The 26,318-nt window shown below is 43.9% G+C and overlaps 1 protein-coding gene across 2 annotated transcripts in view; it reads left to right on the forward strand.

Moving 5' to 3' along the window:
* Nucleotides 1-26,318, forward strand: part of MARS1 (methionyl-tRNA synthetase 1) — a 212,696-nt gene that overhangs the window by 69,023 nt on the left and 117,355 nt on the right. For both annotated transcript variants that reach the window (XM_069230804.1, XM_069230805.1), the window contains exons 8-14: nucleotides 4,359-4,475; nucleotides 4,626-4,829; nucleotides 5,403-5,604; nucleotides 6,305-6,379; nucleotides 10,006-10,176; nucleotides 20,798-20,893; nucleotides 21,064-21,181. In XM_069230804.1, the coding sequence (XP_069086905.1) occupies nucleotides 4,359-4,475; nucleotides 4,626-4,829; nucleotides 5,403-5,604; nucleotides 6,305-6,379; nucleotides 10,006-10,176; nucleotides 20,798-20,893; nucleotides 21,064-21,181 (983 nt within the window). The remainder of the gene's footprint in view (nucleotides 1-4,358; nucleotides 4,476-4,625; nucleotides 4,830-5,402; nucleotides 5,605-6,304; nucleotides 6,380-10,005; nucleotides 10,177-20,797; nucleotides 20,894-21,063; nucleotides 21,182-26,318) is intronic.

The raw sequence follows: 26,318 nt of genomic DNA on the forward strand, positions 1-26,318 counted from the left end.
GAGACGATGGGTACATGTTGGCGCTCCATGAGGTCCGGGGAGGATGCACCAGGAGTCTCTCAGGATCTGGAGGAACTGGACTGATGCCCTAATTGCCCTATATACGGCCTGAATACGTATCTTCCATCTTCCTGTTGATGTACTGTTTCTTAAATGCAGCGTTGTTTCTCTTCCTGCAGTTATTTGTATTACCTAGATCATACTGTCTGAGTCGGAGGATGAGGTGCTTGGATGGTTTGCTATGGATTATTGCTGTGCAGGAGTCCCTGAGGTTTGTGTGCATTGTCCCTGGTGCGGACTGGCAATGCATCTTCCGCGATAGTTGAGGTGGCGTTGGCGTATTACTCATGTAATGTTCCCTATTAATGTTGGTCGTGAGGCTTTTGGATATGACTGAATTTGATAGATGTATGATTGGCACACATATTTGTGATGTAGCCCCCTTCGACGCTTGGTAGCAGGGGTGTTCAGCGGGCACCATCTGTTCCCATGTGTGTACCACAGTGCTTCTCTTGGGGTTTCGTGTTTGGGGTCGAGGGTGGAACCAGGGAAGGAAATTCACTGCTGTGCCATTTGTTGGAGGCATAGCATAAGGTGGGTGGTTTGGGGTATATACAACTGTTACTATTGCATTGGGGAGTGCTGGAAACAATACGTGGCTTGCAGTGTGATTGCTCTCTTGCTATAACACGGCACAGACGTGTCTGCAAGTGGGATGGATGCTGAAGATGACGCTGGGCGCCCGTTACTACTAAACATCCTGACATGGAACAATAGATTTTTGAATGACAACGGAAAGATCCGTAAAGTGGTATTGTATTTAGAGTGCCATAATACTGATGTCGCAGTTCTGCAGAAAACGCATTTGGCCCCAGGTAGTGGGCTTGCTTACCCAGCGGCACAACGTTGGACTTCTCTGTACAAGAGTCATTGAGGAGAGAGGAGTGTGGGACTCCTGTACTGCTTTCCACCTCTCCTGTCCTGAGTTCTGATGAAGACCAGGAATGACTGGGCCCAAGTCAACCTAGTGATTGAGGATTAGGCAAGGAGAGTTTGGTACCTGGAATTCTGGGCAGGAGCATCAGTCTTTTGATCATGCTTCACTGCGGGAGGATCTCCTGTCACAGTAGGAGGGCAGGGTTTTGCACCTGAACCTGCACAATCTACACCTACATGCATTGAGGGGCAGCTCTTGACTGTGCTTGATATATTACCTAAGGTTGTGGATGTTATCTTTACTGCCAGGCGTGTCTCTGGTTCATTTATATCAGGTGCTGGGGCAGATTTGTGGCTTGTTGTGAAGTTCGCAACACAGACCCTATACAAGCCAAACTGCTGGATTTTCATCTTTGACCCACCGAGGCCTTGCAGTGGTCACTATTAAAGGTTATTTGTTGGCCCTTTTGGCTTTGTTTGCTCAACAAACTGTCCTTGTTTAAATTACCTGATATGATGCAGCTTGATAAAGTTTTGATAAACGTTCTCCCCCAAAACATTAGCTTTTTTTTTATTTATTTTTTATAACTGTTTATTTGCATTATATATAAACACTTTGTCATGCCCTTTTGGACACAGAGACAGCAAAAGCATTGATACAGCAGGACACAACCACAGAAGATCAACTGGTAGTGCATATAGTCAGATCAATCAATCCGAATATGCAACAATACCATTTACGTACTGATGCCCGTGTCTTCCCAGTAATGCATATCTTATAAAGCATAATAGGCTTTCCAGGGGCCCCTTACTTTGAGAATTTTCTTGGCCAGCCACGAGCCTAAGTCACCCTCTCTGCCATCATGTAGAGATCCATCCCTGCTTTCCATTCTGCAATGTGTGAGGTTCTGGGAAAACCCAGTGTCTTGCCATAGCTCTCTTGGCCACTACTAGTCCCAAGCTACAAAAGAGGAGTTTAGGGCGGGGCAGGTCTACTTCCGTCCAGATGCCTAATAACACATAGAGTGGATCAGATGGAATCTGCACGTCAAGTACCGACCCAAGGTCTCCTAAGATACTAGACCAGTATATCTGAATATGTGGGCATGTCCATAACGTGTGCATAAAGACCAATGCCTGCCCCGCAAAGCATGCAGTTGGGAGATAGGACCCTCCCCATTTTGTGGAGTCATACCCTGTCGTAGTATGTTCTATGCAAAATTTTGAATTGTATTAATCGCAGCCTGATGCGTATAGCCACTTTGTGTGGGTGCATGAGGGCATTCTCCAAATCAATGTCATTTAGGGATCCCAGATCCTCCTCCCATCTCTCTCTCTCTCTCGCGCTCTCTCTCTCTCTCTCTCTCTCTCGCGCTCTCTCTCTCGCGCTCTCTCTCTCTCTCTCTCTCTCTCTCTCTCTCTCTCTCTCTCTCTCTCTCTCTCTCTCTCTCTCTCGCGCCTTAGCTTATCTGGCATGTTGTTATTCAATGTTTTGTACGTCCATGAGATTGCTTTCTTTGCTATTTGGCCCATAAGGAGCCTTCCTCCCAACATGGCATATTCCGGGAGGTCCGATATATCTAAGTGCTCTGCCTGTCAAGCATGTTTCAATCTAACATAGTGGTATAGTTGTTTCTGTGTGAGGTGGTATTCTTCCCGTAGAGTGGCAAAGGTGTTTGAGGTCACCTAGCTTGGAGATACCTAGTGTATCCCATGATTGAAAGTCGCAGAGTTTCCCTAGCTCTCTGATAGGTGCCCTCCCACAACGTGGTCTCCTGGGTGAGTATCTTGTGCCAACCCATCTTTCTCATTGCCTTACGCCATACTTCTATCGTTATTTGTGTGGGCACTAAAAATAATTGCTGTCCTTTCCCTCCGAACAAGTAGTGCAAGTGAGAACTATGCGCAAATTGACTTCTCTGTAGGAGGTATGTTGGATAGTTTGCGGGTGCCTGTTACAATTGTTAATCGCTATGAGGTGTGCAGCCCAATATTATGCCCTAACATCCGGCAATGCTATCCCTCCATTATAGGAGTTCCACTGTAAGGTTTGTAAGGATACTCTGGGATGTTTAGCACCCCTGAGAAATGTGCGAACCACTTGATCTATTGTGTCGAAGATCTCATCAGATAGGTGTACATAAGTATTCGGGAGAGAATATAATAATTTTGGTAGAGAAATCACCCTTGTACATTGCTGATCTACCAAACAGTGTTAATGGTAGCTTTCCCCATTGTTCTGCATCTTTATGGAAATCATCTAGGACCCCTGGGACTTTGAGCTTTCGACGCTCCTCGTGGTCAAGGGAGACCTAAATCCCTAGATAAGTGAACCCGTCTTTGTCAATTTGCACGCTACCTAGGAATTCAATCTAGTCACAGTGACCCCCCACTTGATAGAGGCTCGACTTGGTCCAATTGATTTTGTATCCCGAATAGGATCCATATTCCTCAAATGTGGTCAGAATCTGGAGCAGCGTCGTTCTGGGCTGAGTAACATACAAAAGCACGTCATTTGTGATGCCACTATAAATCTTAATTTGGTTCCCTTCAGAACAATTCACAGCTGCTTGTTGCATTTCTGACTCTCGAAACTGTCTTCCTCATCGCGATCACTGCATGAGTGTGGTCCAGGCTCTCTGTGCAGTCACCCTACACCACTTTTTTTTTTTCCAGGCATGCTAGTGTGGAGGACCAGGATGCCCTTTTTGCCACCGCAGATTCCTCACTGCCTTTGCACTTTCATCATCTAAAATGGTCCTGAAATAGAAATCTGCACTCTGGCACCAAGAATTGTTTTGTCGTCCACATCAAGGGTGCGGAGAGTCGAGCAACAAATTGACTATTGAGGATGGTGGTTACATGCGGGTCTGTTCAGTCACTTCAGGGGCGGAGCAAGGCCAGTGCAGAATAGCACCGCACCACAGAGCAGCATGCAGTAGCACTGCTGTGAACACTTCCCGAGTTAATACTGCACATGGGGAGATATTCAAAAGCTAATTATTCTGCACTTAAGCAGAGTATTCTGCATAAACAGCGTTACCAAAGATAAGTAACGTGTTCATGGGCTATGGGAAGTCAGTAAGACATGGCTCTGTTTAAACTACGCTGTGAATCCCCAGCCTTCTTAAGAGGGAGAGAGTCTAGTTGTGTTTTCTCTAGGAATTATGTTTCTGGTTAAAAATACAGTGCTAACAAGGACAGTATAAGTTTGTTTATTTACTTAAAATGCAAGCCGAACTCACTGTATATTTGCCCCGCCCCCTTAAGTGGCTATAAGTCACATTAGTGAGGAGTTTGCCCTTTTAAAGGTACTGTTTAAAAATGTAATCATAAAATGTTTTTCTTGTATGATTTGCATCTGTCCATTTTTTACGTGGATTCCTCCTGATTTACTGCTGTTTTATTTTGGTCCTCCTTAGCCTTCCACTGGAGAATGAGAAGAATATCCTTATTACCAGCGCCCTGCCCTATGTGAACAATGTGCCCCATCTCGGCAATATTATTGGCTGTGTTTTAAGCGCTGATGTCTTTGCAAGGTAAATATAGCTTGCCCTGCTTCTGGCAGAGACTGCACAAGAGCCTCCCTGCTGGCACAGAATGCTCCTTGTGACTAAAGGTGGGCACTTATTAATTTTACAAAAGTCTAATTTCCCATAAGACACCTCTCTTGTGTTCCATTTGACTAGGTACTGCCGCCTGCGCAACTGGAACACCCTATTCGTATGTGGCACAGATGAGTATGGCACGGCAACAGAGACCAAGGCGATGGAGGAGGGGGTCTCACCAAAGGAGATATGCGACAAGTACGCGGCCATCCACACCCAAATCTACAAGTGGTTCAGCATCTCGTTTGACTACTTCGGCAGGACCACCACTGCTCAACAGACAACGTAGGTACCACTAGAACGGTGTACTCCGTAGTGGGTGGAGTGTGTGTGACCACTCCACTGTTGGCATGTATCTTGGGGCAGCTGCTTTGGCTCATGAGGATATCACCAGGAAAAAGTGTCAGCACAGGCGTACCTGCTTGTAGTAGCAAATCATTAGGTGTGAGCACAGATGTCTCCCAGGTGTTTAGGTGTCGAACGTTCATGTGGGTGTCATCAGGGTGAAGTATAACAGGAGATCTACAGATGTGTTTAGGGCAAATCACGATTTTAATTATGCAAATATCAAAATGAAGTGGGCACAGAAGCAGGGGTGTCTCATTGTGATAGTGATGAGTCATGCATGTATTACCACAGTTTATTCTGAACCAAGCTCAGGCAGCAGGAATGTGACCTTCATAAACCATACAAATATGATCAAAATACGTAGAACCAGCAAGTCAGTCAGAAGAACTGATCCACAGATGTTTGTAGGATTTTGCTCCTTCCATGCCCATTGTAAAAACACTAGATGTGTGAGGTGGAATACACTGCTGCATTCTTCCGCCTTTGTCACTTATTTTCCTTCATATTCAGCATTGCGCAAGACATTTTTAACCGCCTACTGGAGAGGGGATTCTTGCTGCCGGACACAGTGGAGCAGCTCCGTTGCGAGAAGTGCCAGAAGTTCCTTGCAGACCGTTTTGTGGAGGGGACGTGCCCCTTTTGCAATTATGAGGAGGCCCGGGGGGATCAATGCGACAAGTGCGGGAAGCTGATCAATGCTGTGGAGCTCAAGGTAACCTCCTTGAATCAAGCCAGTAGTCAAGATTGCACATGACAATGTTCAGGATCTTTGTAGCTATCCATATATGATATATATCAGACAAAGTATCCCACGTTAATTTCTCAGTGTTTTTTTTTAATCATTATATTTATGAATTCTGAAATTTCTGAAAAGAATCTGTACACGTTTTTAAAATAAACTTGTGCACATTTTAGAGAACACATTTTATGCCATTTTTGATATATTTTTTTAAGAGTTTTTTTTTCAAAAAATGAATACACTTTAAAAAGTTTCCCACGTACTTTTTTCAAAATTCGCCAAAATCTTTGACACAAGTTTCCTGTGTCAATTTATCATTGTTTAAGTAAGCAGGATGTCACTGGAAATACCATCTATGCCCAGATGGATATTACATAATGTAAAGCATTATTACTAATTTGTTATTTGTGATAGTTCAGGTTATTTTCTTAAGGGTGGGGGACAGGAAGGGTTCTAAACAGCAACTTTGAGTCTGTATATGTCATAGATTTAAATAGTCAAAAACTTAACAGAAGTGCATATCGCACAGAGGGTAAATTATAAAATAGGTTTTTGACATTGAAGATGGGAGTAATATTCTAACAAGTTGGGTACTATTGAAGAGTCCATGCATTACAAAGGAAGATGTTTTGGGCTGTCTATAACTGCAGCTGTGATGCATTTCTTACTACAGAATCCTCAGTGCAAGATGTGCAAAGGGTCTCCAGTTATCAGATCGACCAAACACCTGTTCCTGGACCTGCCAAAGGTACCACGTATTAGCGATTATTTTGTGACTTTTTCTTGTGAAAAATAGTATGTCAACTTAAGGATTTTTTAACAGTGTTTCCAAATTCTGACGATTGTAAAAAGCATCATGACAAAGTTCGTTTCATGTGTTATAAGTCATGTTACTAATGGACAGCGTTGACTTCCTTTACGTGTAGCATGTGAACCAAGAGCGTGCATGATAATTTCTCCAATTCTTATCCTGCTAGTAGTCCCCAACACCTACTTTCAAAGAGACAAACAAGCCCAAGCCCCCTTTACTTAAAGTAGGTGTCACGAAACTCCACAACAGTTTTTTACACCAGTTTCTTTCAGTGACACGTGGTAGGACTGGCTTTGGGACAGAGGCATGCTGACCCTGCAATAGGGAGACCTGAAAGGTTTAGAAGACACTTTCCACACACCATGCACCCATCAAAATCCACAGCCCTGCCAGGAGTTACAGCTCCATACGTGACTTGCTGCTCCAGTCCAGGTTTTTTCTTTGAATTTTGGGACTTCCTGTCTTCTTTATTCCATTATTAAACCAGGACTACAGGCCCCAGAACGCAAAGAAAAAAAAAAACGTGAACTGGAGTAGCCCTTCACACATGGATGTGAGAAACACGGCAGCTATGAAACCACATTGCAGAGACATGAGATAACCCTTAACGATGGAACACCTCTGTTCAATCATACGTAGGTATTAGAGAAAGGTTTCAAGGCCTAGCCCTGCAGCATATTCCATTGTAGGAAAATTCACACAGTCTGTGTTCATGTCCACCAGAAAACACCATTTTTTTTTAGAACTACTGTAACTATTGCAAGGTTTACTACAGGGATCCACCACATGACAATCCACAGCACACAACATACAGGATGTCAGGGGAAGGTTGTGCAGCCCAACTGCATTATGATGCCACTGTAAAGCCATTAAAACCAACCATATACACAGAACTGCTAGTGAAGCCCTTTACCTGCAATGGGCCTCCGCTGTGGAAACCAGTTATGCTAATCAAGGCGACAGGCACAAAGATAACTTGACACCAGCACTAGGCTCCTCCATAAGGCATGACATGATGTTTGAGCGCACAACATACCAATTTCACTTACATTGTTATGGGGCTGGGGCGTCCCTAAAAGCCAATCCAATTACCAGCTACCGCGCGTAGGAACAAACAGTCATCAAGCAGCCATGTTGGACAAAACAGCCTTTCTGATAGTCACTCTCTCACTCTTTCGCCCTCTATATGGGGCAGTTACTAATTTCAGAGCACATAATTTCAATTTCCTCCCACATAAGTAGAAGCTCACAAACTCTCCTCATTCTCCAAAAGCGGCTGAGTCATCTAACCCGGATGGCCAACACCACCAGTGGACAACCCTACCTGAAAATACATAGCTCCCACCACTACAGAGAAATGGTCAACCAGCAGATTTAACTTTGCTATTCCAAGACACCAACATGTGCCAACAGGCTGTTTAAAGCTTGCATTGCACTACATAAGAACCAGGGACGGCTGGTGAAGTTTGAAAGTAGTGGGGCGTAAAATGAAACCACCAATGTTACATTAATGAGTAAGCATGACTTTTTTAAAGTACTGAAAGGTTAACGATGCTTGTGCAGGCTGCAGCCTTTTTCAAATTTAGAGGCTAGTCCTTATAGGGATTTTTTTTTTTTTTTACTTGGCATGACAACTGATCTAGTAACAAATAGGGGTTGCTTTTGTGTAATTATGCACAATTCTAGGACAATTTAATGAACTTATGAATAAATAGGCGAAATGCCAATCCAGCATTTTGCACACAATGCATTTGTGTCCATTTTGGATGTAATGACCCATTTAATTCCAGCTCTAAAAACAGAAGAGCTGCAATTAACAGCAGCTTACGTCGTTTGCATTGTATCTGTGCAATAATTTTGCTATGAATGGAACATAATTACACACCATAGTATAAGTTCAGGAATTTCGCAAAAGTGGCATTCTAGAAATTCTGCAGTATAATTGAAATTTCTCCTACACCTGATAACATTTGTGCAGAGTGAAATCTGATAGTTTTAATAAACAGAAGAAAATATGCCACAGACGTTTAGGGCTAAGAGTCCCTTTATGACATGTTTTTAGGTCTTAGTATCTCCAGGGGAACAGAATATAGGAAAAAACGTAATAAAAGAGAAAAACATTGTGCACTTCATATGTTGCAAGTTTTGTAGTATTCCTCATTGATTCTACAGTGATAATTAGTGAATACCAAAGGCTAAAGTGGGAGGGAACGATTTGGAAGGACATTTCCAAACTTTTTATATTTCACAAAATCCACTTACCAAACGTTTTGTAATAAACCAACCTCTCCTGAACAGTTAATGCCAACCATGCTGTGCCTCTCTATTTATCATTCTTGATAGGCAGGGTGTTCGCAGCTAAGTTGCGAAATGCTAATTTCTAATGGAGAAAACAATTTGTCCTAGCACTGGGTACAGTGTGATTGTGAGTTTTTAAAAACACATATTCTGAAAGCTCTCATTTTACCTGATGCAGGGAACTGTTTTGCACATTTCGTGGCAGTATATTATAAACTGTGCATATTACAATATAAAAATAAATACATTTTGTCTCGGTGGTTTCTGTTGTCTCTGGTCACACACACAAACCTCAGCAATATTTCCATTAGCCATCAGAGAATTGAGGTTGCTGAGCGCACCCCACGATGTGACGAGTTGTGAAAGTTTGGGGTGGCTTGGCTCTAGCGCCTGATGGACGTGCAGCTCCGGGTACTACAGGGCTTCAGCCTGATGCAACCAGGGCTAACTTTTCATTCACGTCATTAGGAGAACTTATGCCCAGGAGGCAATGATTTTGCAGAGCTGGTGACCTCACAAGCTACAGGGCTGTTAGCTCATTAGCCCCGCTGGTTGTTGATGGCAGCCTTCCTGGCAGTCTGCCGATGCAAGACAAGGTGGAAAACAGGAGGAGAATGCAATCGTGGTGAGTGCTTTTAAAGCGCTGCCATCAGTGTCTTTGTTTTTTAAATATTGTTGGCAATTCTAGGTAAATTAAAAAAATAATTTTGGAGAAATAATAAAGGGGACGGAGCCCCAAAGCCCATATAAGAGAAAACATTAACATACATATTTTATAGTACACGATTTCTCTTCTGACTGGGCACTCCCCCCAAAAAAAAACACGCATTCCTCATGATCTAATTGTTTTGGGGATAAAAATAGTAGGCATTCATCAACAAATATCAGTGCTTTTTGCAAAAATGTTGTCCAGTGCGATCTCTTGCTCTTCCAGTTTTAATTTGTGTGAAAAGCACACCTGTTTGGTAGTATTGGAAATGTCAGGGCTGCCCATAAATAACAGATGTGCCTGCATGTTGTGAACAGATTGGCCCCTCTAATTGTGTGACATGGTTTTAATGGGCAAACAAAAGACCTGCCACTCCATAGAGCAATGTTAATCTGTATCCCTCACATGGGACAGTTGGTAAAATTTTAATTGGCAAAACTCTGACCTGGCCTGCTGCCATTTCTACTGCCACTTAAAATGATGTGAGCAGTTGACAAGTATTGCATTTTTAATTTTCTTCATCTTCATTCCTTTTTGCTTAATATCTCAACACAAGCTCGAGGAACGCCTAGAGAAGTGGCTGGATCAGTCATTACCAGTAGGAGACTGGACATCAAATGCCCGCTTCATCACACGCTCCTGGATACGTGATGGGTTGAAACCAAGGTGTATCACTCGTGACCTAAAGTGGGGGACTCCTGTGCCTCTTGAAGGCTACACAGATAAGGTGAGTTAACCTTTAACCCTTGGTTCCCAAATCTGATGGATGGCAGCAGTCCTGACCTCGTTAAGAAGTTTAAAATTCTGTGCTATTGAACTAAACAAATATATATGTTTGTGGCATGTTTAGTCGTAGATACACATTCTGCGCATACTCCTGCTATTTAGTGTTAGGCTTGGACGTGTGCAGGTTGTTTTTATTCAAATAAGTCTTTCCTAGTTACCTGGAATTGTGAATCCACATATTATTGCTAATGCTCATGGGCATTGGCTCCATTGTTATTTTTTTTTCTACATCAGCGGGTTCAGACATGTCTTTTCATGCTCCAGTTTGTTGCCGTGTGATGTTCTTGCTGGGCCTGCTTGGATCCGTTATGCATCAACAGCGTGCCAACAGCAAGACAACACCCCCAACCTGTTCAGGGGCAGCGACATCAAGGGCGACCAGCACCAAGAAGTCCTCGGCAAAGATGTAGAGGATCTATCGTCTGTAGAGGATTCTGATTCTGACATCGAGGGAGATGAGCCCTCACTGGTGCAACACACATTAAAAGTAGTCGCTGTGAGTACTACTACAGAGCACAATGCTCATCTGCATCACTTGCACTCTGGGAAGGTTAAAGCCTTGAGCTCCCAGGCTGTTCATAAGGACACAGACATGCCGCTGCATAGGGTAGAGGGATCAGACCTAAAGCCTACTGCGAAACTCCTGCTTCAAGCCTCACTGTCCACCTCCACTGTCTCGTCGGCTCTGGCCTCGAAACCAGCTGTTAGACCCTCCTCAGAGTCGAGAACCTGTGAGATGGAAACCCCAGAACCACCTTGGCATCACATGGACATCGAAAGTCCTAGAATCCAAAAATATCATTGCCCATGCCTGCCTCCTCTGTCGCATCAGATCACTCTGACCAGCCCATCTTCCATAACCTTCAAGAATAGTTCGAGGACAGGTAGAGGAGGATTCACATTCAGTCTGGCATAGTTTGGATCATAGCTAAGCCTCTGGAGAAGCCTAAAGATCCTGTTCCTCCTAAGAGGAAATTGACTTTTGAGGATTTCTATCCTGCTAAGCTTCCAACCCTAGATAACCCCACCTCATGCAATGAGGTTATTTAGCGTACCGCCTCCTTCCACAAGATGGAAGTGCACAAGCCACCTGAAGAGGAGGACTTCTTTATGGCGACCCTCACATCCATGCATATGGCATTGCAATATCTGCCTATGCTTAAGGACATGCTTAGACTACATGTGAAATTTTTAAGGAGCCAGTGGAGGCACGTTTCCACCCCTAGGGTGGATAAAAGATACAAAGCATCACCCTTTGCCTCTGCCCCCCCCCTTTTCCACAGGGGCCAATTACCACCTGACTCACTTGTCGTACACACGCAAATGTGCTTATTCCCGTGGCATGGGAGATGCTTTGCCTCCTGACCGGGAGAGGAAAAAGATTGATGTGATATGCAAACGTGTTGTCATCCAGTCAAAAGAGAGAGAGCAAGAGATATATATGTATATGGACGACCGTGGGGGGGGGGGGAGCCTCAAGGCCCCACCCAAAAGCAGCTTCAAGTAGCAGCTCCCTGCTTGCAGGAGCAATGTTTTCATCTGCTGCCCTGGGGGACTTAAACCACTGGGACAAAAGTGGCGGGAAACCGCCGCGCCCGGCGGTGCGACCGCTGCGCTTTGCCGCGGTCATAATGCCCGAGTTTGTACCGCCAGCCTGTTGGTGGTACAAACTTCAAAACAGCCCTGGTGGTCTTTGACCGCCAGGGTTGTAATGAGGGCCTCAGTGTTACAAAAATAAAGGTACTTTTATTTTTAGAACACAATACAAAATTATAGGAAGGGCAACCGTCCAATAGGAGGTAAGTAATACACTAAATATATACACTAGTAATCAGAAATAGGCATAGAAAAGGTTAGAAAAACAAATAGCAATAACCAATTTTAACCCTAGGGGGAGCACAAACCCTATACAAAAAAAATGGAATGCGAACACAGGACCCCCACCTAGGTAAGTGGAATGTGTAGAGGGGAGCTGGGGGTACTAGAACACCACAGAGGTAAGTAGCACAACACCCCCCAGCAACCAGGAAAGCGGGAGTAAATCACTCGATTTTCCCCAAACCACCCAATAGGAGAAAAAAAAAAAAGACACCCAGACAAGGCTGCAAGAAAACCAGCAGTGGATTCCTGAAGAAAAAAAGACCTGTGGAGAGATGGGACCAAGTCCAAGAGTCACAATGGAGTCCAGGAGGAGTAGGAGCTACTACCCACCCAGCTGTACTTGCAGGAGTTGTTCGACCATGATGAAGAACAGGTCAGCACTGCAGCGCAGGAGCCGGAGAAGAGTTCCTGAAGGATGCAGAAGATGTCCCACGCTGAAAGGAAGATTGCAGACAGGTGTCGATGCAGGAATTCCACCAACAAGCCTTGGCAAAGGCAAACTCGCGTTTAGTGGAAAAGCGGTGCTTCCGGGGACCAGCAAGTCCCAGGAGGACACTCAACCCAGAAGGGTGAGTCATAGGGGACCCTCAGGGTCGCAGAGTCCACTGCAGCAGAGGCAGCACCCACAAAAGCCCCACCGGAGCCCATGCATCACTACAAAAAAGGATCCCAGGCAGGAGGCTGGGCTTTGCAGGAAGGAGTGCTGGGGGCTGGAGCTACATTTCTCTTAAAGAGCCCTTGGAGGAGATGCAAACAAGGCTTGGAAGCTGCAAGAGATGCGGTGCACGGGGTACTGTGCTGCGTGGGAAGGCAAGGGCTTACCTCCACCCAAGTTGGACAGCTGGCAGAGAGGACCAAGATGACTACTCCGGACCACCACCTTGATGCAGAATCCACGCAGCTCAAGATGAGGGGAGATTCACACAGCCAGTCGTCGGTTGCTGTGGTTGTAGGGGAGTGACTCCTTCACTCCAAAGGAGTTCCCTTCTTCCTCTTGTGCAGGCTGAAGAGTTGCTGCCTTCTTGGATACAAGATGGCAGAACCCAAGGACCCTCTGGAGGAGCTCTGGGCTCCCCCCCTGGGGTGGTAATGGACAGGGGAGTGGTCAGTCTCCTTTCCATTGTCCAGTTTCACTCCAGAGCATGGACTGGGGGTCCGAAAACTGTGTGGACTGGTTTATGCATGGAGGGCACCAAATGTGCCTTTTAAAGCAAACCAGTGGCTTGGGGAGGCTACCCCTCCCAAGCCAGTCACACCTATTTCCAAAGGGAGAGGGTGTTAACTCTCTCTCCCAAAGGAAATTCTTTGTTCTGCCTTCCTGGGCTTGATCAGGTCAAGCAGCAGGAGGGCAGAAACCTCTCTGAGGGGTGGCAGCAGCTGGGCTGCCCGGAAAGCCTTGTAAGACTGGTGGTAGCAATGCTGGGGGTCCTCTAAGGAGCCCCTAAAGTGCATGGAATCATACTGCAACAGTATTGGGGTATGATTCTGACATGTTGATACCAGACATGCTCAGGTTCAGTTACCATTTTGTAGCTGGACATACAGGGAGTGCAGAATTATTAGGCAAATGAGTATTTTGACCACATCATCCTCTTTATGCATGTTGTCTTACTCCAAGCTGTATAGGCTCGAAAGCCTACTACCAATTAAGCATATTAGGTGATGTGCATCTCTGTAATGACAAGGGGTGTGGTCTAATGACATCAACACCCTATATCAGGTGTGCATAATTATTAGGCAACTTCCTTTCCTTTGGCAAAATGGGTCAAAAGAAGGACTTGACAGGCTCAGAAAAGTCAAAAATAGTGAGATATCTTGCAGAGGGATGCAGCACTCTTAAAATTGCAAAGCTTCTGAAGCGTGATCATCGAACAATCAAGCGTTTCATTCAAAATAGTCAACAGGGTCGCAAGAAGCGTGTGGAAAAACCAAGGCGCAAAATAACTGCCCATGAACTGAGAAAAGTCAAGCGTGCAGCTGCCACGATGCCACTTGCCACCAGTTTGGCCATATTTCAGAGCTGCAACATCACTGGAGTGCCCAAAAGCACAAGGTGTGCAATACTCCGAGACATGGCCAAGGTAAGAAAGGCTGAAAGACGACCACCACTGAACAAGACACACAAGCTGAAACGTCAAGACTGGGCCAAGAAATATCTCAAGACTGATTTTTCTAAGGTTTTATGGACTGATGAAATGAGAGTGAGTCTTGATGGGCCAGATGGATGGGCCCGTGGCTGGATTGGTAAAGGGCAGAGAGCTCCAGTCCGACTCAGACGCCAGCAAGGTGGAGGTGGAGTACTGGTTTGGGCTGGTATCATCAAAGATGAGCTTGTGGGGCCTTTTCGGGTTGAGGATGGAGTCAAGCTCAACTCCCAGTCCTACTGCCAGTTCCTGGAAGACACCTTCTTCAAGCAGTGGTACAGGAAGAAGTCTGCATCCTTCAAGAAAAACATGATTTTCATGCAGGACAATGCTCCATCACACGCGTCCAAGTACTCCACAGCGTGGCTGGCACGAAAGGGTATAAAAGAAGGAAATCTAATGACATGGCCTCCTTGTTCACCTGATCTGAACCCCATTGAGAACCTGTGGTCCATCATCAAATGTGAGATTTACAAGGAGGGAAAACAGTACACCTCTCTGAACAGTGTCTGGGAGGCTGTGGTTGCTGCTGCACGCAATGTTGATGGTGAACAGATCAAAACACTGACAGAATCCATGGATGGCAGGCTTTTGAGTGTCCTTGCAAAGAAAGGTGGCTATATTGGTCACTGATTTGTTTTTGTTTTGTTTTTGAATGTCAGAAATGTATATTTGTGAATGTTGAGATGTTATATTGGTTTCACTGGTAATAATAAATAATTGAAATGGGTATATATTTTTTTTTGTTAAGTTGCCTAATAATTATGCACAGTAATAGTCACCTGCACACACAGATATCCCCCTAACATAGCTAAAACTAAAAACAAACTACAAACTACTTCCAAAAATATTCAGCTTTGATATTAATGAGTTTTTTGGGTTCATTGAGAACATGGTTGTTGTTCAATAATAAAATTAATCCTCAAAAATACTACTGTAGGTAGTGACCTATGTCCAGTACACGTGTAAAATGGCGTCCCAGCACTCACAAAGTCCAGGAAAATGGATCCTGAGTTTGTGAGGGCACCTCAGCTAGTGCAGGGGTGTCCTTACACACAGGTACCTGCACCCTGCCCCCTGAGCAGAGAGGGCCTACCATAGGGGTGACTTACAGTGACCTTTAGCGAAAACGGGTGCGTGCACCTGGTTCACGCAGACTGCAGTGGCAGGCCTGCAGAACCCTCTGCATGGGCTCCCTATGGGTGGCAGAATAACTGCTGCAGCCCATAGGGATCCCCTGGAACCCCAATGCCCTGGGTACCTAAGTACCATATACTAGGGACTTATATGGGGGGACTAGTATGCCAATTGTGGGAAGAAGAAGGTACAATTTACAGTAGAGAGCAAAACTACTGGGGTCCCGGTTAGCAGTATCCCAGTAGACACAGTCAAACACACTGACAACAGGCAGAAAATGGGGATAACCATGCCTAGAAAGAGGGTACTTTCCTACAGCCATCAATTGTGCTAGTACTGTGTTTAGGCTCCACATAGGTGCTCTGCCTTTCTTGGAGGCATTGCTCTTTGAACACTCGAATAATCTCTTCACCACTAATTCACCACTGCTATACGCTATAATGGCTGCCAAATGCATGTTAAGTGATCATGCTTTCCAGCAGATGGGTGAGGTATATTAGTACAGTTTCCTGTTTTGTTGTTGTTTCCATGGTCTTGTTTTTTGTGCACCTGTCTAGATACCTTCTCCATTTTGCTGCATAACATTGTCTTGTGGTAGGTTTTCCTGCTTCCTTTAATATTTTCATAGTTCTAGGTGGTAAATGTAGGTGTCCAAACTCTTGTTTTCAGGAGCTAAGCTGCTAGATTGAATGTTGCTGGCTCCGGATGATACAGCTTCTCTTTCTGCATTGTAAAGAGGTCCTGTTCCTCCTTGATCATTTGTCCCTTTGATATTTCGCATATGTTTGAATACCAAGTCTCTCTGACCCATTGTAGGGCTATTAGGATGAGATCAGTCCCTGGTCGTCTGGTTGAAAGGCGTATGCAAATCTCCCTGATCGGTTTACTGACTGGTGATGTTGAAACCTGGAGGCGAAGAGTTGTTATTTTTTTCTTATCTGCTGTTGCAAAGAGATTGATTGTTGGCATGCTCCAAGCTCTGAAGATTTTCTCTAGAGTTTCCTGTTTTAGTTCCCACTCGTGTGAGCTGCTTTCTTGTCTGCTCAGTCTGCCTGCCTCTGTGTTCTCTTTCCATGGTAGGTGGGCCGTCTGTAAGTTGATCTTCCTTGGGATCGCCCATTTCCATATTTCACTGGCTAGTATGCTAAAGGTGAATGACTTCGTGCCTCCCAGTTTGTTCAGGTAAAACGTTGTTGTATTGTCTGTTTGTAAAAGTACGGACTTAACTTTTATGTGTGCCTGACAGGCCTTCGGAGCTAGGAACACTGTTTTCATCTCCAGGAAATGTATGTGTTTTTTTGCCTCTATGTTGTATCATTTGCCTCGTATCTTTAGGATGCCCACGTGTGCTCCCCATCCCTTGTGGGATACATTTGTTATGATGGTCAAGGTTGGAGTCAGTGTCTTGAATGGTCTTTCTAACATTATGTTCTTTGATGTCCACCATTGTACCTACTTTGGTATCTTTGTTGTTACAACCACTAGATCCTCCCAACTCCCAGAGGCCTGTGACCAGTAGTTGCATCACCATTCCTGAAATGGGCGCATGTGTAGTCTTGCATGTGTTATTATCAGAATGCATGATGCCATCATGCCCATTAGCTTCATGTCCTCACTGTCAGCGACTGCCCCCTCTGGTATAGGCAAGCTACTCCACAATTTCCTCTATCCTCTTCTGGTTCAGGTATGCCTGTGCTGTCTTTTAGTTCACTCTTGCCCCTAGGGAAACCTTTTCTTGTTTCGGTTGTGGAGATGACTTCTTACGGTTTATAGAAAAATCTAGGCATTCTAAGGTTGTGATCACTGTTTTAATGTCCCTCTGTCATTTCTGTTTCTGCCTTTACCAGCCAGTCATCTGGGTAGGGATATACGTTTATTCCCTTCCTTCTCAGAAAGGCTGCAACTGCTACAAGGCATTTGTAAAGACCATTGGTGCAGAGTTTATGCCAAATGGTAAAACTTTGAAGCGATGATGTATTTTCTTGAGTACGAATCTGAGGTATCTTTTGTGTGCTTGATTCATGGGTATGTGTAGATAGGCATCCTTTAGATCTATTGTTGCCGTATAGTCCCCTCTTTTTAGGAGTGGGATGACTTGTTGTCATTTTGAAATGCTGTGTGTGGATGAACTTGTTTATGAACCTGAGGTCCAGAACTGGTCTTAGGGTGAGGTCTTGTTTTAGAACCAAGAAGTGTGGTGAGTAGTTCCCTTTGTTTAGTTCTTTTAATGACACCCTCCCTATTGCTTGCTCTTGTAGGAGTTCTTTGACCTCTTTCCTGAGTTGTACAAGGTCCACCTTTTGATACCTATTTGTTTTTGGTGAAATTGGTGGTGGTATTTTGGTGAGTTCCTTACAGTAACTGTGACGTATCAAGTTTAAAATCCAATTGTCTGTGGTGATTCCTGCCCTCAGCTGTAGGTAATTTCCTATTCTGCCTCCCCCTGGTGTTTTTGAGGGCCTGATTCTGTTATGAAGTCACTTATTGGTGTTTCCTCCACCTCCGGGGTTTGTCCTCAGCCCTTTCCTCTTTTTATGAAAGACTCCCCAGTCTTGCAGGGTGATGCCACTGATGGTAAGTGGTTTGTTGAGTAGCTTGTTGTAAGCTGCTCAGAGTTTGCTGCTGTTGCTTACCTGATGAGAAAGATCCCCTTCCTGTAGGTCTTTTAAGTATGCTTCCACCCCTCCTGAATACACCTTTGTATTGTAAGGCTCACATCGTCTTATCCGTTTTATTGTCCTTTTGAATCTGTTGTAAGTGCTCATTCACAGCCTGGCCAAATAGTGCCTTCCCTGTAAAGGGTTTGTTGGTAACAGAAGCTTGAACTTCCTGTTTGAACCCTGATATTCTGAGCCAGACGTGTCTCCTTAACTTTGTTTCTGTGAACATGCCTGCTAGCAGCGTCTGCTGCATCTAAGACCAACTTCAAACATGTTTTGGCAATGTTCTTGCCCTTTTGGATGATTTCCCTGGCTCGCTTCTTGTCTTCCTCAGGGAGTTTTTTCATGAGGGCCTCAATGTTGTCTCATTGCTGGTGACAGTATCTGTTTAGGATAGCGTTTGAATTAGCAGCTGGCCCTTTGCGTTTCTCTCCTCTCTCCCCCCCGACCCCCATTTTCCTCCCCACCATGTCAGTGTAGCTTGCTCTCCCTTTCTGGAGGGGGGTCTGTTGAGGTGTGTGTTGTTTCTCCTCTTGGCAGTTGTGACAATGATGGAATCTGTTGGTGTGTTCCCCTGGATGTATTTTGGGTGTTTGTTGAGGGTTTATACTTCTTCTCTATTCAGGGGGTCACTGTTTTGGCTGTGGCAGGTTCTCGAAAGGCCTCTTTGCCCTGATCCAATATGCTGGGTAACATTTGTAGGTATAGGTTCCCCTTATTGGCTGGCATCAAGGTCTGTAGGAGAAAACTGGAATCTCCTTTCTCTTCCTCTAGTGGGACCTTGTACGCGTCTGCGGCCCTTCTGACCACACTGTTGTACATTGTGAGGTCGTCAGGCAGAGATGGCCCTGGGCTCTTCGTGTCGAGGTTTTTCCATGACCTGTCTTCAAACTCTCCTGTTGTTTCTTCCCCTTCTGGGTCACAGAATTCTTTTTCAGCTTTTTCTTCATGAGGCTCAGGTGTCGCCAGGGCTTCTAATGCTGCTTCCTCCTCTTCAGCGTCAAAAGCCGTGGAAAGTTTACTTGGAATTACTTTAATGCATCGTCGAACTCCCTCTTACATTAAAGTGCTGCCATTTCTGTCTCTAACCTTCGCTTTTTCTTTTCCACCTCTTGTTCCTTTTTTATGTCGAGCATCGAGGATGGCCTTTTCTTTGGCATCAGTGGTTCTTTCTCCAAAGGTCCTAGTTTTTCCTTCAGGGCCTCGTGACCTGACATGGTTTTTGGCATTTTTGGCACCTTGCTTTGATCGGTATCCCGTGGCTGGGACCTGTGGGCTTTTTTTGCTTGCAGTTGACCATCGATTTCTTTGACGTCAAGGCAGTTTTCTTTTTTAAAACCTTTTTCAACCTTCAATTGGTGTCCTTCGCTGCCTTTCTTATCCACTTACATTCTTTCAACATCTCCCACAAGGATCTTGATGTCTGATCCTTCATGAGCTTTTTCTGCTTCCTCAATGTTTTCGTCATTGTTGCTGCATAGTCCCAGATCTTTCAGCAATAACTGTGGCTTCTGGCTGCTGGTCATGGTCCTACAATGTTCCTGCCTCTGTTTTCGACATACCTTGAGGGTCTTGGGTCCTAATGCAATGCAGGCCTCGCAGTCCTCGTCCCGGTGGTCTTTAGGAAGACCGAGGTTGCAGATTTCATGGGGGTCTCGCTGCACAAACTTGTGGTGGCAGTTTGGGCACATTTTAAAGGGGGTATTCTCGATGACCCCTGCCTTGCCTCATTCTCCAACCATGTGCGGACTCTGGTGGGGTTACCCGTCAAAGGGGAGAGTAAAGGGCCTCCTTATGTTTTTCTTCTTTGCCCAATTTTACAATTCTGTGGTTTTCTCTAAACCTTTTTTAGCTTTTATCAGAAATTCCTCGGAGCTCCTCCTTTGCTTTCAGACCTAACGGTGGAAAAAAGAATATGAAGATTGTTACCATGCACAGGAAAATCCAGGGCACCTCCTGACGTCACACAGGGGACAGACTTACCACCAAATGGTGGTCGATGGCACCCACAGCAAAATAAAATGGGGGGAGAAAAACAGACCACTCCGGACCCAACCACTAGATGGCCGAATAATGCATAGCATGTGAATCCAGAAAAGGATTCATGCTGCAAAACCAGTGTTGCCAGCAATAGGTACTGGGTATTTTCCAAAGTGCTGACCATTGTACTTTTTGTAATGGCTATCATTCTAGTGGTGCTGGTGATCAACTAGGCTCCTGTTCTGTGCGGCACGTTAGTGTTTTGGTAGTACTGCTGTGGTATGTTTTTAATTTGCTGGCCCACCAAGGTTATGCTTCCTCAAAGTAATTTGATTCACATATCAAACATGTAGACAATTTACAATTGCCTATTTTCCTTTATGCATCTTTCATACTCGTGATTTACATTATCCTTCGACTTTTGTTCTGGAGCAATTCTTTAAACCTTAAAATAATGCCAGTAGGTTTTCGTTAAGTGGAGAGTCTATAATTGGACTGCTGTGTCTGAAAATAAAATGTCTTAAACTCTACTCAGAGGATTATGCTTTTAGCCGTGTATATAGAGCACAAAGTAGCAACATGGGAGGGCGTTGTTCTCAAACATGTTTTTCCGATATAAATGGTATTCAGCAACTAATTATCCTTGTTATTAAGTGACATGAATAATTTGTACTGCCCAGCCCGATGTTTCATAAGACCTATTGATTTTTGTTCTACACACCCCTGATCACCACTGACTGTTCCCTTACTGGGCCCTCAGGTGTTCTATGTCTGGTTTGATGCTCCAATTGGCTACCTCTCCATCACTGCAAACTACACAGATCAGTGGGAGAAGTGGTGGAAGAACCCAGAACAGGTGAGTTTCCCTTCTTGAATGCCTCATTACAGAGGAGTTCTTTCAACTTGAACCTAACAACACAGGTTGTGTATTGATCTCTGCAGAAGGCACATAATCCTACTCAGCTCTTTCACAGCATAGTGTTGCTACTATGCACCCCTAATTTAAGATGTCTACATTCATTTCAGGTGCAGCTCTACAATTTCATGGCCAAAGATAATGTCCCATTCCATAGCGTTGTTTTCCCATGCTCCCTGCTAGGAGCGGAAGATAACTACACCTTGGTTAGTCACCTAATAGCGACTGGTAAGTACATTTTTGCCTCTGTGGTGCAAGGTTGTCCGGTCTTGTCTACAGCGGAGGCCAGGCCCAGTTTGCTGTGCAATCTAATGGCTGAATCTGCTAAATTTTCTGCTTTTATTTTATTTGTATTTATTTATTTATTAAAAATACAAATGTTGCAGTATATAGAAGATGGAAATCTGCAAAACTGGTGTTATATAGGTTGTTCATTTTTGCAGCATATGTCTGTTCAGAGATTCACATCATATGTATGTGTATATATATATGTGTGTGTAATATATATATATAAAAACAAACGACAATTGTAACGCTGCACACCAAGAAAGTTTTATGTGCTTTTAATTCGGTCATGTGCATCACCAACCAACACCACCGACGCGTTTCGACCTCCCGGACTGACACAACAAGAGAGGACTCTCTTTAATAAAGGACTCTCGTTCTGCCCGGAAAAGCACTATGATTATGTGGACACCAGAATTGACTTATATAAATTTGTGCGTAAATTGAAATTGGTCAAATTATTTTCCAAACATACTCCTAAGGATCGGTTACAGAGTGAGCATGAAGTATCTACCTCTAATTTGATCATTCAACAAAAATCTGATATGAAGACAGCTTATGATTTGATGCATAATCTTGAAGACCAGGAGCTTTCCAAAACCCAAGTCCTAGAGGAACTGGGGATTGACATAGGAGGACACTGTCAAACCGACTTTAAGCCCAAATTTAAATTCTGTCTGGTATTGTCACCAGGCAACAGGATGGATACATTTCATGACTTTGTGGTGGAAGAACTAGACCGAGTAGAAAAGATCAAGAATACTAAAAGGGAGAATATTACCTTGCAAGAACAAAAGGCATTGAAGGAACTTATGGAAAATTAAAGTCTGGAAATAAAACCGGCTGACCAGGGGGGTAATATAGTGATCATGGAAAAACAACAATATATGGAGGAAGCGTATCGGCAACTAAATGTAAATAATCACTATTTAAAATTGGATAACAATCCCCTAAATGAACTAACTTTGGAGTTGAATCAATATTTGGCATAAGGAGGGTTTACTAAATGATGGGGAAAGATTGTTTTTGAAAAATGAAAGCCCTATCATGCCCACAATTTACTTTCTTCCAAAGATACACAAAAGCTTGAAGAAACCACCAGGACGTCCAATAATTTCCAGTTGTGGATCATTATACGAAAAGGTCTCAACATATGTGGATTATTTTTTTTAGCTCCCATGGTACTCAGTCTTAGTTCCTATATAAAGGATACTGGTGACTTTTAGAGAATATTGGCTGGTATTGGATGGGAAGAGGGATACAAGTTAATCACTATTGATGTGGTATCCCTATATACTTCCATCAGTCATGAATTAGGACTAACAGCAATAACTATTTCTTTCAACTACGTGATATGAATAAACTGAAACATTCACAAATGTTATTGAAAATGATTGCGTTATGTCTGAGGAATAATATATTTTTGTTCAACCATCGAATATATGCCCAGATTTGTGGGACAGCGATGGGTGTTTCCTTTTCACCCAGTTACGCGAATCTCACCATGGGTTGGTGGGAGAAACACATTGCATGGGGAGAGGACAATGAAGAACTTGCAGAGAAAGCAATAATTTGATTGAGATATATAGACAATCTTTTTATCATTTGGAATGGAACGGAATATGTGCAATATTTTGAAAAGTTGAATCAAAATGAGCTGGGAATACAATTTACATATAATATGAGTACTGACTGTGTCCAATTTTTGGATGTACTGGTATATATAGTGAACAACAAAATCAAGACCACTCTGTTTCGAAAGGCGACATCAACAAATAGTATATTGCATGGAGATAGCTTCCACCCAATATCACTCAAGAGGAATATACCTTATGGAGAGTTTATTAGGATCAAACGAAATTGTTCCACTGAACAAGAAATGGAACAAAAATGTATGGAAACCAGAAAGAGGTTCGTTCATAGAAAATACAAATATAAAGATATAAGATCTGGAGAACAAAAAGCGAGATCTCGAACAAGGGAGGAGATATTAAGTAGAGCAAGGGTTAATGTTATCAAAAACAAATCTAATATAAGACTGGTAATAACATACAGCAATGAAAATCACCTAACTCTGAATGCTCTCAAAAACTGGGATGTGATAAAAAAAGGACCCAGATATTGGAAAAATGGTTGGCGATAGACCAATGATAACATACAAGAAGGTACCATCTTTACAAGACTTATTGGTGAATAGTCACTTTCAGATAAAGAAACCGTTAAACTGCTTAACAGCTCAGACGACGGGCTTTGTATGCTGTGGGAGATGCAAGGCATGTCGCATAGGGGTGAATACAAAAGAATACTCCGACTATCGAGGGAAAAAGCTGACGATCAATAAGAGGATTACTTATAATACCAACTATATGGTCTATATAATAGAATGTGTCTGTGGCCTACGTAATGTAGGAAGTACGATCTGCCACTTAAAAAAACGCATTCTGGAACACATAAGAGCTGTACAAAATAAAGGTCTGACGTATGCCATGGCAAAACATTTGATGACACATGATGCAATAAGCTGGACAGTAATGAAATTCTTTGGAATTGCGAGCATTGATTGCAATGAGAGAGGAGGAGATCGAGAGATGAATCATAATTCATTATCCAGCTCAAAATCAAGATCCCCAGGCGTCTTAATGGGGATGAGGAACTTCACTATCATTTATAACTGGAGACACTCATACATCTTTAGAAAAGACACTAATACATAATGGACCATATAAAAATATGAATGGGTGGATTACAGGAAAAGATGTATGCGGCACAATTGGGGACATGCAAGACACTGGTACACAAATGTGTGCAATATACACTGTAGTAAGAACAATTGGAAGTGTCAACATGGATCATAGATAGTGATTATATTTAGAGATGAGAGATCGAGAATTGTGAGTTAAATAACAAACCCTTAATATTTAGGAGTGCCAATGCCAAGCAAAATGAAACTGACATTTAACATGGGATTCCCCTTTCTTTCTCGTTTTTCTCTTCTTTACGGATTTATATATTTATTAGCTGTTAGGATTATTGTCCTGAATTTTGTGCACCTTTCTGATTTTTTTTTTTTATAACTTTTTTTGGTAATATTATTAGGGGTTAGATCCTTCTATTAAGATAAATGGTTTAATAGCTCACTACATGTCCCACAATGCACTCTGCATGGTAGAGGTGATAGACTATAAATAAGAAACATTGAGGAAATACTTACACACTGTGATCAAGACCGGGAGGTCGAAACGTGTCAGTGGTTTTGGTTGGTGATGCACATGACTGAATTAAAAGCACATAAAACTTTCCTGGAGTGTAGCGTTACAATTGTCATCAGTTGTTTGTTTTTTAATACATTCAAGAGGAAAAGGTCCATTCCTCACACTTGCATATGTGTATGGGTGTATATATATGTTTGGTGGCATGTGTAGCTGCAGATACACATGCTGTGCATTATCCTGCCATCTAGTGTTGGGCTCGGAGTGTTACAAGTTGTTTTTCTTCGAAGAAGTCTTTTCGAGTCACGAGACAGAGGGACTCCTCCCTTTTCAGCTCCATTGCGCATGGGCGTCGACTCCATCTTAGATTGTTTTCTTTCCACCATCGGGTTCGGATGTGTTCCTCTTCGCTCCGTATTTCGAATCGGGAAAGTTGGCTAAATATCGAAAATTCGACGGTATTGTTCTTACTTGGTACCGGGTTAGTGTTATTGTATCGGCACCGATCGCAGAAGCGCTCCGGCGGCCCTTCGGGGCTTCCGCTCTTTAGCGGGGCCTGGTCAACCCGAACGCATCCATCGACGAAGACTAATGGATCGGACCCCCTTCCGCTTCTGTCCGAAGTGCCACTCGAAGTATCCTTATACAGACCAACACCTGGTCTCTAATCTGTGTTTATCACCAAAACACAGGGGGGATACTTGTGACAAATGGCATCGACACCAAGAGAACACCTCGACGCAGAGGAGGAGGAAAGAATTTCCATCCAGGGGACGGACTCTGACGATTCTGAAAGTGAGCGAACCACGACGATGCAAAAAACAGTGAGTAAAACTGCCCCGTCCAAAACTCACACAAAGATCGTTAAGGCCAAGGGGACGCCACCGCCAGCAGGCCATGGCTTAACCCATTGAAAAGAAGGTGACCAAACATCGGCACCGAAAAAGGCCAGAGATTTGCCGAAGACTTCTGACTCCGGTCGAGATTCCGGCACCGAACGATCTCCACACCAAGAGTTCGACTCACCCAAGGTGAGAAAAATAACGTTGGAACCGAAAAAGACTTTATCGTAAACATCGGTACCGAAAAAAGCGGTTTCGGAGCCGAAAAGAAGCTCTTACACAGAAGAGCAAGGACTTTCCAGCCAAATACATGAAAAACACAGATTTGAGCAGGAAATAAGTATGGTTGAGCCAGACCATACTCAAAGGAGGTTGCATATCCAGAAAGAGACTGGAAAAATACAAACTATTCCTCCAATTAAAACAAAAAGAAAACTGGCATTTCAAGAGTCAGAAATGCAGCCAAAGGCGAAGGTGGCCAGAGAAAAAACACCACCACCAAGTTTTTCTCCACAACCTTCACCACTACACTCACCACAGTTGTCTCTGGTGGGAACACCTCCTATGCAGTCACCTACGCATACAGGGATGACGCAGGATGATCCTGGTGCATGGGACTTGTATCCATAGGACAGTACTGCATATACCCAGGTACTATCAAGGGCAGCTACGTTCCACAATGTAGCAATGCACTCTGAGCCAATAGAGGATGATTTCCTGTTCAACACCTTGGCATCCACCCACACTTCCTACCTGAGTCTGCCAATGCTCCCGGGCATGCTCAAACATGCAATACAGGTATTCCAGGAGCCAGTTAAAGGAAGGGCTATCACGCCTAGGGTGGAGAAAAAATACAAGCCTCCCCAAACGGATCCTGTGTTTATAACACAACAACTTACACCAGACTCGGTGGTTGTAGGAGCAGCAAGAAAGAGGGCAAATTCTCAATCGTCAGGAGACGCTCCACCGCTTGACAAAGAGAGTAGGAAGTTTGACGCAGCAGGCAAAGGAGTGGCAGCACAGGCAGCC

This window comes from Pleurodeles waltl, chromosome 4_2 (assembly GCF_031143425.1).
Source record: "Pleurodeles waltl isolate 20211129_DDA chromosome 4_2, aPleWal1.hap1.20221129, whole genome shotgun sequence".
NCBI lineage: Eukaryota > Metazoa > Chordata > Amphibia > Caudata > Salamandridae > Pleurodeles > Pleurodeles waltl.